This window comes from Apis dorsata, unplaced genomic scaffold (genome assembly GCF_000469605.1).
Source record: "Apis dorsata unplaced genomic scaffold, Apis dorsata 1.3 scaffold_135, whole genome shotgun sequence".
NCBI lineage: Eukaryota > Metazoa > Arthropoda > Insecta > Hymenoptera > Apidae > Apis > Apis dorsata.
In genome coordinates, this window is record NW_006263427.1 from 423,197 (window position 1) to 435,608 (window position 12,412).

At 35.1% G+C, this 12,412-nt stretch overlaps 1 protein-coding gene across 3 annotated transcripts in view; it reads left to right on the forward strand.

The window, feature by feature from the left end:
• LOC102674166 (peroxidasin-like) overlaps positions 1–12,412 on the forward strand; it is a 290,955-nt gene that overhangs the window by 101,094 nt on the left and 177,449 nt on the right. For all 3 annotated transcript variants that reach the window (XM_006613165.2, XM_006613164.2, XM_031509284.1), the window contains exon 5: positions 6,854–7,067. In XM_006613165.2, the coding sequence (XP_006613228.1) occupies positions 6,854–7,067 (214 nt within the window). The remainder of the gene's footprint in view (positions 1–6,853; positions 7,068–12,412) is intronic.

The window sequence follows — 12,412 nt, forward strand, 5'->3', positions numbered from 1 at the left end:
CTATTTATCTGGGGAGAGTTGAACGTTTCTCTTTTTCTCAGAAGGAGATGTTTACGAGGAAAGTTTTAGTTTAACGACACTACACGTAACTATATAGATTATATATCTTATAGCTAAGATCAACGTGTAATATTCGCTATTACGAACTTAATATTTGATAGGCTTTATTGAAATGTTTAAGTAGACTATTAACCCTCCAAATTATCCACGTGATAATAATCGTTCGTTAAGAATCTTCATGTGCTTTATCTTGGGCCAGTAAATTTTGAGGCAACATCCAAACGATGAGTAATAAAAATTAATTATTCGCAATTTAAATGATGAAATTACGCGAGGAAGATTAAAGGATTAAAAAAAGGGGTGGATTAAAAATTCGTATCTAATTATAAATAAAATATATGGCGAAGTCTGTTTAAAAAAAAAAATTTCAATCAGAAAATGTTAATTGGATAGTTGCAAAGTACGTTATGAAATTTTTTGAAGTTTACGTTATATGAAATATTCATACACCATTCCAGGAAACTTGGTAATTTCCAGGGACCCGGTTAAACGATTTTCGAATTATATACGACACTGGCAACCGTATTAAATTTAATAGGAAAGTTACCAAAAATTCGGTTTAGATACGTTTACGATTACGAGTTTCGTTCGCCAAATAGATATTTCACCACGTATAACCGAATATTATACACCGAATAGTGGTATTATAGAGTCGTAAGATCTCTATCAATTCCTCGAGAACTTTTCTGCAATTCTGTAAAAAGAAAAAGATTAAAAACAAATCTTCTATTATTTGCTCGAGGGACGATTGAATTATTAAGGGAAAGACAATGCCGCAAGATTGCTAAATTCACGAGAGGATGCCATCTTATGCAGGTTGCATCTTCGATATGCGTATGCAATTGCAAACAACCGCACGTGTCTTGAGGTTACATTTTCGTAGTTGCGCTCGTACGTGTTTAGTTTAGGTGACGTATTAATTATTCCCACCATCTGGGCGAAGAAACTGGGATAACTTTGTTGAGATTTCGTGCGGTGTCTATCTATGAACAAAAATCTTAAAGTAAATATTATTCCTCGAATTGAATCATTAGATAATCGGGAAAGATTCGAGACAGGAACTTTTAATATTTATCTATCTAACAGGTATTGTTATTCTTCTGATGGATGAATCGAAGTTTTATGTTTATATTTTCTGTCGAATATGGAAGAGAAACAGTGAATGAAAAAAGTATTCGCGAAAAACATATTGGTGAAACAATACTGATGGTAAAAATTTATTTATTTTTATTTTCTTCCTTTCCTAAAAAAATATTATAAATACGTTAATAGAAGTTTTATAGATAAAAAAAAATTAGAAATAATAAAAATATTACTGTTGTTGTTTTATTTTTATTGCATGTTGGATAATTCATTACCAGACTAGAATGAAACTTTTGCAGTTACACCATACATTATTTTTGTAATTAATAAAATACCGTATACTGTGCTCTCTTTTATTAAAATTGATTTTACATACCAAAGATTTAAAGAGATTTACTGAATTAAGAGTTTATTTCTTAATTCATTTCATTAATTCTACAATATGATGTAATTTTTAATGAATCCATCTTCATCATACTTGTTATTCATTTTCCATCATATTTGTGCTCAGCTTCGTCCCTTTTACTATTGTCAGCGTGTCGCTTCTACTCCATACTGGGAGAACTAAGTTTTGCTGCACTTCGTCAATAAGGGACGGGAGCTAATTAAAGTTTTCTGAACAACATTCGATGGGTCGATCATCTCGCAGTAACTGGGTCTCATTCTCAGTTCGAGATGTAGCTTTACACGCGATTCCAATAGAATATTCTATTTGCAATTAATAAAATTAAATTTTATTTTCGATCTCTGTGTTTGCATGACTGACATTTCGTGAAAGGATAATTAAAAAACCATAATCTCACTTAAAACCAAAACCATAACTTAAATGAAAATATTTCATTCCCATTTTCATTTCCATTTTACACATAGCTTAAAAAAAATCAAGCAAAGAATTCCATCGAGATTGATCATATAATTTTCAAAAAAGTGAAATTGATTATTTTCTTGTGTGCCAAAAAAAAAAAAGAATTAAAAACATGCCTTAAAAATCCCGATTTTAATGAAAATTCTCTTATCAAAATTTTGATTTGACGATTAAAATTTTAATGTAAATCTATTATTCAAACTTTCACTTGTTCATTTATATTTTTTTTCTTTTTACTTCGAAACGAGAAAACCACCGAAACCAAGTTAAGGATTCCATTCGATCCAATTGTTTCTCCCAAAAAAAGAAAATTCTCCATCCTCGTCGTTTCACTTTAGACTCAAAGTAGTTTTCACGGGTGTGTAGAAATATCTCCACTACCGAACGGTACCTCTGGGATGCATCGAATTCGATAACCCTTTCTCTTTTTCTTCTTTCTCTCTCTCTCTTTCTTTCTTTTTTTTTTTTCTTCCTCGGCCGGCACACGTGAGGGTACTACTCATTTCCAGAGACAAGCCACGTCCTGGTTATAACCGTGTCGAAGATCGATACGATCGATTCGCTCCAATTTCAACGGGGGTGTATCGCGTTCCATCGGATCCGTATCATCTCCTTAGCGGATCGTTCGCTCGGCGTACGTACCTACCACCACTATCACCATTACTACTACTACTACTACTACACCCTTCGCCTACCTCGTATTTTAAACTGCTGATTCGACGGACGACGATTTATCTCGGACAGTGCAGCGACAGGCAAACATTATTACGCCTTGTTATCGAGAGTTGGAGCGCGACTACGTGCTGTTGTCCACCCTCGTTCCGTATCTCTTCCTCTCCCGCTCTTATTTTCTCGCGCCTAATGTCGATGATCCCCTCTTCCCCCTTCTTTTCTGTTCACGAGAAAACGAAGGGAAAAAGATTCTCTCTCATTAGTGTCATTGATTTACCTCTCGTGATTTACCTTTTCCTTCTCCGCCAATTCGAGAGCTATTTCTCCCGGGGAGGAAATTTTATTTTCGTATTGAAAGGGTTTAAAAGGGACGAGGGAATTATTTTGTGTAATTTTCTTTTTCTTTCTTTTCTTTTCTTTTCTTTTCTTTTTTTTTTTTTTTAATGTTTTTGTTGCCACACAAAGTGACGTTCGTTTAATTCGGTTGGAGGTATTAATCATTGTTTCAGGAAGGATTAATTTCGTTTTCTTTTCGAGAAGAAGGAAGAACGAAATTGAAGTTCCATTTAGTTTAGACTTAGTTCGGGAGGAATATAATTACAGGGCGTTTAAATTTCTTTAGGCGAGCAGATGTTATCAAATAACGTTTCTGAGTGAGAAATCACACGGAAAGTAGTTTCGAAGTTCTTACGTTGATTAATTTTGATCGATTAATCTCCACTTTTCCTCGCCCAAATCAAATAAATTAAAGAAATAAAGATTCGATCAGAAACGTATTCGTTATTTATAAATGCGATAATCATTTCGTTATTTTGGATAATATTATAATATTCATTTTTTTTTTCAATCGATCACGCGACTTTTATCGTGTTTACAACAATTCCCAACGATAAAATGAAAATGATTGGCCGACGAGTACACACCCAACGCGATGAAATTTTTAAACAATTTTTTTTTTTTAATTCTTCTCGTTTCCGAATATCACGATACATATATCGAGATAAATATTGACACCCGCCAACTGCATTATTAATCCCCAATGTTTATTCTCCATTTTTCCCCCTCGATTTAATCAATTCACGCGGGGAGCATTTAAATTTTATACCCCACCCATAACGGTCTAATTTTCATCAGACACCATTTATAATCACTTTTCCAATAATCATAAATTTTTATTCATCCACGATAAGGATTCGCTGGAATATCCTCTCGAAAAGCCGGAATCGGATCGGTTTAAGTCGTGTTCACATCGGAGGGGAGGGGGAATATCGCGTCATCACCTTCGAAGAAACAAATCCTGACAGAGAAGGAATCGCATTATCGAGGCTCTCACAACTCTCTCGATGAAACTTTCCAACGACGATCTCTCTCTCTCTCTCTCTCTCTCTCTCGATATTTCCACGTTTATGAGAGATCGAGGATCCCCCTTTTCTTTCGCGGGCCAACCAACCAACTTTTCACTTAACGGACCAAGCGTCGCAAAATGGAACATTGGATTTCAATTAACAATTCCGTTCCGGTATTAATCGGGGCGAGGGAAGGGGCGGATAGAAGTCGAAATAAACGTGCGTAGCCGTTTCCCAACTTTCCTAAGAATGTAATTATTCACTGCTGAGCCCTTTATAATAATGACAAATGGCTCTGGCCGCCGCCCGGTGTCCTTTGTGTGTCTCGTGCAACGCAACGCCTTCGAAAATGCCAGACACTTGCAGACAAACCTGCCACGCCTAACGATTCTTTAACTTCTTCAAGTATCAAACTCGGATGGGGAGGGGGGCACCGACTGCGAGCACTGTATTAAACTGCAGACGGAGAATTTCCGCGAGACGTTTCGTTCACAGCTGGCCAACAGATATAATGGATTAATCCTTGAACGAGTTATAATGGTCAGATGGATACACGGTGCATTGAATTTATGAATTGAATTCCTTTTTTCTTGGCCAATTATTGTTTTTATTCTAATTGGATGATTGGTTGATCATCTCGTTACGATTATCGTTGATTCAACTTGTTTAATAAATGACTGATCTGTACTATTTTGTTAATTGTTAATTATAATCGTGTCTGGTAAATTTATATTTATATTTCTTATATTTATTTAACTGTAATTTTAAGCTTATTTTATTTCTTATTTTATTTAGCTGACTCGTTATTACTTTTTAGGCAAATGCTTTTGTCACTAGATCACGATTGTTCGTCCATGATTAACTTCTACTACTTATCTCATTCCAATTCTATAACTGTCTTATTTTATTTATTAAAAGGATGATCTGTACAACTTGTCAGATGAGTGACTTAATTGTATTATTAAACATTAATTAGATTGTTCTTTTTTCCACGATTCATTGATTTGTGTTACTTATCTACCAATTAATTATCTTATTATTCTTATCCTTTGGATTGTTTGACTATAATTCCTTGAGTAAAAATGTATTTGCATTTCATACAAAGTTTAAATCTTTATCCAATAGACTTGCATAGATGGGTCTTCTAAGAAAAAAACTTTTAGCTTTACCTCCGCAGGAGAAGATTGATCTAGTTTGCGTTTGGCTTTCAGATGAAATCCAGAAAGCTTTGATATCGTGACACCTTGGTTGTCGTAGACGAAGTTTCCATTTCTCGAGGATTTTTCTGCGTGCTTGCTGCCCTTGCAACACCTTGCTCTCTTTGAGCCGCGCGAAATCTAGGGAAGTGATTATCTCGAGAGGAGGCATGCATCAAGGGAAAGAAAGAGTGGGGTATAGCCCATCCGTCTAGCCGAGAGGATGAAATTTGAATTCGAATACGTGGCGTGTTGCTGGGTGGAAAGGACGTCCGATTTACATTAAATTTACATTGCTATAACTTGGCTTCGTGTCTGAGATTGATATAGCCATGGCGAAAGATCTCTTTCTCCCGCCTCCGAATCTCTCGCAGGACTACGATTTCATTTGATGTGAAGCTTCGAGGAAACGTTGATACATGTCCAGGTTGGCGAAATCATCTATGGACTGTTTTTATCAGGCACCAGATTTGCCTAATCAGATTTCAAGTATTCCATTTTGACTATGGTTTTCTCGAACGAAAAAGATTCCTGCTCTCTTTATAGTCCAGAATAGATCTTTGCAATAGTTATTATTATTTCTATTGTGAGAAATGTGTTTGATCATTTTCAATCTTTTAAAATAATATTCATTGACAAACAGATATCTGTCTAACGTTTTTAAAATTAAATTTGATCGTAGAAATACGATAAAAGATCAATTGCAAAACTCGATTATCTATCCTAAAAATTCCTTGGTAAAAAATCAAATTTATTATCGTATCTGTCCATATTCCGGCGCAGATATCGAAGAATTCATTTATGTGATCCTTCAATATAGTTTGTGCATTTATAGATAAATACAGTGACATGTGGAGAACGAGACGAATATCGAATTTTCCACAAAAGTGATTATGTTTTAATTGATTGAAGCTTTAAATCCTATTTTTACGAGAAATCAATAAATAGCTTATGGATCCCAATATTTTTTAGCGATTCTTCCTCTATATTTCCTGAATTTTACATTTAAAATAGTCAATTTTTCAGTCCTTCAATATATGACCACTTTTATAATGATATTTGTATAATATATTTAATTAATTTAAATTATGGGCTATAACTTATATTCTAGAATGATATAATACATATAATAATAAATAAATCATATAATACAAAAATTCTATTTTTATAACTCCACAATCACACAACAATTCTTTAAGAATGCAAATTTGCAATTTATATTCTATCCACGTAGAAGCAAATCGCCTGATGGCGCCATTATACTTTTATTTTCACAATCATTCCTTTCTTCATCCTCGATACTTTAAATTAAACATTCGATATCGTACTCTCGATCCTCGATTCGTTCATACGAATTTGAGAACATTTCGAATCTGAGAAATGGCGGCAAATTCAAATTCGAACGCGATTCGAAATCAGATTCTTGAGAATTTCTCACTTCCAACTATTTCCCAGAATTGGCTCGCATTATCCGAATTTCAACAGTGACAAATAGATACTGCAAACAAGAGAATATTTCTCTTCTGAGAACTTTCTTCTTTCTCTCTTTTAAACAACTTCCTCTCTTTTAAAATCACCGATTCCAAATCTCATCAAACTCATATAACGATCACATTTTCCTCTTATTCCAGGTGTCCTGGGTGCGCAGACGTGGCGACGAGCTCCACTTGCTCACGATCGGCCTCGACACGTACGCGAGCGACTCGAGGTTCTCGCTCGCCTTGGAGAAACCGAATGATTGGCGGCTGCTTTTAAGTTCGGCGACCGAGCGAGACGGCGGTGTGTACGAGTGTCAAGTCAGTGCTCATCCCCCATTAATCAGAACTGTCCATCTGACGGTGTCAGGTGAGTAAATGTGTGTCCCCTGTGCACGTATCTCCATCGTATGGCCAAATCGTATCGAGTTGTCAGTGTCGAGGGCCCACGCAGAATTTCATATCTATCATCGTTCCTCGGATCCGATGCTCTTTGATCTGACTACTTCGTTGTCATCGATAAATCAACCGATGGAACGTCGAAACAGAGACGTCGCGTGTGTTCATCAACCCTGTAACGAGAATTTGATTGTTATGGACGATTATAGGTTAGGTTAAATTAGATTTCTCGTCAAAAAAAAACCCTAGGATAACGACGCATGCGCAATCCCTGACATTCTTGCCCGAGCGTGAATGGTGGTTGGGCAACGTTTAAAATGGAGAGATGTGGCGAGGCTTGATCCTGTTCGGGTTTATTAAACGCGAGAGGATTAGGGATTATTTAGGAGTTGAAATTGGGTCTGTGCGATTCGCGTTAATTTTGATGTTTTAGTTTTAGTTAGTTTCAGATAGAGATTTGGAATTACCGGAGATTAATTGTGTTGAGTTTGTATCTATTTATTAAAGATTGGCTTATGTATGTATGTATTATTGAATTTGAGAGAGATTGGTAGAGATTGATGGATAATAATGGATTAATCAATAAATTAAAGCGTAGAACGTGAGAGTTTTCTTGTGTTGTCAATTCAATTTAAAGGATTATTGAGGATTAAAAGTAGCAGTGATAAGAAATTTCAAAAAGAACGCAATAAGTTTTCGATATTAAACTATGGAAATAAATTATAAGCTAAATTGTATTAAGGAATAAACGAGGTCGATGTTGCCAATTAATTTAGAACAATCGTTTAACCTTAACAACGAGGGTATTGGTTATAACTCGTGGTAATAAGTTTAAGCTGCGATAATAGGCAAGGGTTGAAACATCGCCGAGAATCCTTCTCGATACAAAATGGTTAAATATTAAATTACAATATTTCCAGGGACCACGGTTTTGGTTATTACACTTCTCCTTGGGATCGTTGCAATTTTAAACCGTATCCACCAAATTATGAATCTCTCAAATGTAGTTAAACGCGGCAAGTTGAAATAACAGAGTCACTTTGAATTCACTAGCTTGAAATTATAATTTTCAGGGGAATTATTTTCGTCAACGATGTGCAGCCAATGTAAACTATGCACTCTGCATTTTTTTCGAATTTTTCAAATTTTAAAACTCGAATTATATTACGTTTAAAGGGCGATTCTTCTTTAGAATAAAATTACTATTTTATTCGAAAAGATTGGATAAAAAATTTTTTACGTTTATAAAAAATATAATATAATAATCTTCTATTCTTTTTTTATGAGAAATATTACGATAGGAGGTGTTTATCGATATCAACCGATCGAACACGCGGTTTATGATGCGGTTAATGAGATGCACGTTAGTTGCATATTATGCTCTCCCTCGAGTTAATCTCGTCGAAGAGAGGAGGGCAAAAAACAGGCCCATTATTCTCTTAATCTAGCCTTGCAAAGTATCTCGGGAAAGTTGGCCGGTAGATACATAATCCGTAGCATTCTGTGGAACATTTTCGTTAGACCATAAATCACGAGGGCTCGCATCGTTACGGTCGTCCTTGTCGTGGCATAATGGCGATCTTGGAGCTAGTAACGATGTCCTCGTGGCACTCACGACCCATCGTACGTACATCCCTTAATTGGAGCCCTGTCCCCTCTTTGCACGTATCCATCTTTCAAGTTCTTTTTTATTATTAAAATTTTTAAAATTCGATAGCAAATTTTTGGAATTAAACACATTCACGATTTTAATTCTCCTTGTAAAATAGTATATGCGGAGACACTTGTGATCCTCTCGTGCATTTTTAATAGCATCTTTCAATATTTTGCAATTTATTCGTTTTGAAAAATATCATTTCGTATTTCAGAGATTTAAAGCGAAATTGGTGTCAAAGAATTTAAATATTTACGAATCTTTGCAATCTTCTGCGAGACTGAAGCGAGTACACGTCCGAAATGCTCATACATGCATATACAGTTGGCATCATATCCAGCGACACATATCTTAAAACCTCGGTTTATGATGCCAACGGGCCGAGAAGCGTTCGATTCAACAGCGCTGCATATGGCTAATGTCTCGCTACCAGGCTGGGGTTAATACTTCTTGACCCCGTTTCTCCTCCGCCTTCTTGGATTCCATACTTGTGACTTCGCAACGAGGGAAATGAACAAAGTGTGAAGTGATCTTTCATCACGTGCAACGAGACATTGACGCGATTCTTCAAGCCATATTTGTCTTTTTATTCGAGGGAAGTACACTCGTATTATTTTCTCTTCTTATTATTCGTAGAATCGTGATGATTATTCAGAAATATCGTATTTTTTCTTTTCCACTCTAATTTTCACGTTAAATTCACGCATCTATGATATATTCCGATTAAAAAATTGATTTTGAATTTTGAAGATTTGAAGGCAATTTTGAAGAGTGCAGTATTTATGCGATAAACCTGAAAAAAATAAATATAAATTAGATATATTTTTCAAGCCACAATCAATTTAATATCATACCAGAAACGCCTGTAACAAGGCAATTGGCCCAGCAGGAATTAATATGGAACTAGATATCGAATCAAGGATTTTTAAGAAGGAACGACAAGATTCTTTTTGAAAATTTCATTTCCAAAGTATGTGCTTGAGCTTTTTCCTTTTCTCTCTCGCGATTCCTGTGAATATGCTCGGCAGTAGCTGAAAAAAAGGGAAGAAGCAGTGACGTTGAAAGCGTACGACTCGGGATAAACCGAACTGGTACGCGCTTACCGGTAAATGCGTGTTTTCATAAAAGCAGGCAGTTACTTTTCCGCGTTCGAATAGACGTGGTTGTTTGCGTGCGACACATTTTTCGTACAGATGTGTGTAATTTTCACATTTTCAGTGGTCCACGCGTGAAAAACTACCTCCCTTTGCCGGGCTTTTCAAACAAATGCGCAAAGAAGAAGAGCCGTAGGGCTCGTTTCAAGTGGGCAACAAGAAAAACTACCTCGGTTCTTTTTGCCATTCTCCGAATGACTATTCACGGAAGATGCTCCCTCTATACCAAGATGCTTCTTAAGCTATTATTCACGTTTCAATACGTATTGGAACTTTAATTGGAAAGACGTATTGGAACTATAGTTTAAATTTAATTTGCCGGAAAAGAATTTTTCTTCTCCCTTGTCTAATCTAATTTATAAACTTTTGCGATTAATATTTCTTTCTTCTCTTATAAAAAAAAACTTCACAATCTGTAACTTGTTATCGATACAATGATATCATTACTCGATGAATTATTACACAAGACTTCTTAATTTCTCTATTTACCATTTTCGAAAATATTGGCTCGAAAACGATTATATTATTTTAAACGATTATTTTATTTTTCGAGAGGAATTATAAAAAAAAAATTGAAGAATTACGATACCAAGAAATTAATGTACATCGATGTAATTTACATTCGTATCTCAATTAAAATGAGTCTAGGGGAGAATAGGTAGGGCATATCGCATCATATCATCCGATCATTTGTTTATCACGTTATCTCGATGCGTGAATCATTCTTTTCCCAAAACAAACATAAATCCAATAAAAACCGAATAGCTTCGAGCTATCTGGATCCCCTGCATGGAGAAAAATATTCCACCGATATGTGTTCACGCATCGAGTTAAAGCTAATACGAGGGTGGAGAGTGGAGGAAGGGCGTTGATCAAAGATTGGAAAAACTTGGAGGAAATGAAGTAGCGCGTGCTACTTTTCTTTTTATCTGGCGTGTCACTTCTTAATCAATCCCCTAGTCGGACTGCTACGCGGTTACGAACGTCAATCAAAGCGCTTTTTAAACTGCAATCTTGCGGAAACTCGTCACAACGAGTTCCCTTCTTATCGGCTCGAATTAGAAATCGGAATTGTGGTGCGATTGCACGCGACGCTTAGGCGATTTAAATTGTAGAAGGATGGAGAAATTTAGAGAGGGATGAAAGGCTATTTCCCTTGGAGAAATTTTTGTTGAAGGAAGATAGGAAGGCACACGAATAATGAAAATATCGTTGTGTAATGTATTATGCAAGTGTATTTACTTTCTGCTCGATACTGGTTGACGTAAATGACCTAGATAAAGAGATTGAAAGATGGTTTGGCGAAAGAAGACGTTGAAGTACTAGCTATTTTATTGGAAGGTTCATTCTTTTCGAAAAATAGAACAATATCTTGTTATCGATTTTACCCGATTAAATAGGCGAGTATCTTCAAGAGAAATTTTTAGATTATAATTCTCAAACATATTAATATATAATTTTATCTTGATTTACATTTTTATGAAATTAATTGATTAACGTTTAACAATTCGAGATAATAAATATTGCAGATAAAATGACCGAATTCTTAATAAAACTTACTTATTCGTAGTTTTGATTTAATCGATCATTATTAATAATTCCTTCCTTTTTATTTTTCATAATTCTTCAAATATCATTCAACGATACCTCAAATCTCACTTATTTCTATAAATTGATGATTTTATGTGCGAAATCTAGCTTGAATCTTTATCACATATTTGAATCGATTCGTATTAGATCCTTAAATGTAACGATGATTATTGAGAAAAAGATAGACAAAAGATTGCAATCACCCTTGTTGTCTTTCACACACAATGCCATTTGAAAGGGAAATTACGTTCAATTTACTTAGGTAGTTTCATGAATCATCGACTAAGTTTCAAAGTAACCAGAGAGGATTTCGAATCAGATGCAAGCATCCGCAACGCGGTTACCAATACCAAGCAAATTGGCGACCGGTGTTCCATGAACAAGACTTTGAGGTATCTGCTATTGAAAGTCAAAGAGCGCAAGAACATTTCCTGTGACGTGCAACTTCATACAACTATATATATATGTAACTCAAGAGTGAGAAGCATTCGTAGATTTACCTATATTTATCCAATATTTGTTCCGTCTTGACAAGCAGCGGTACATATTCGAGAAATGTTGCACACACACGTCTAATGTGAACGTCTGATGTAAATGCGCAATCTGAATTTTCGAAATTGTTCTCTTCTTCTTGATTATTTATTTAAAGTCATGTATATAATGTCTCCTCTTCGTTAAAAAAGTTGATTTTTACAAAAATACATCAAATTCACCAGAAGACAATAAAGATGAAAGATGGCCGAATTCTTAGTAAGATTATCAACGTTTATAGTTTAATTCCATTAATTTAGTAAGTTCTGTCTACATGAAAGAAAGATTAAAATTGTACAATTTGTACATTTACAAATGATTTGTAAATGATTTAAATGATTGAAATTTTTAATACCAAACTTTTTGTTTTATTTTCTTTTTTTTTTT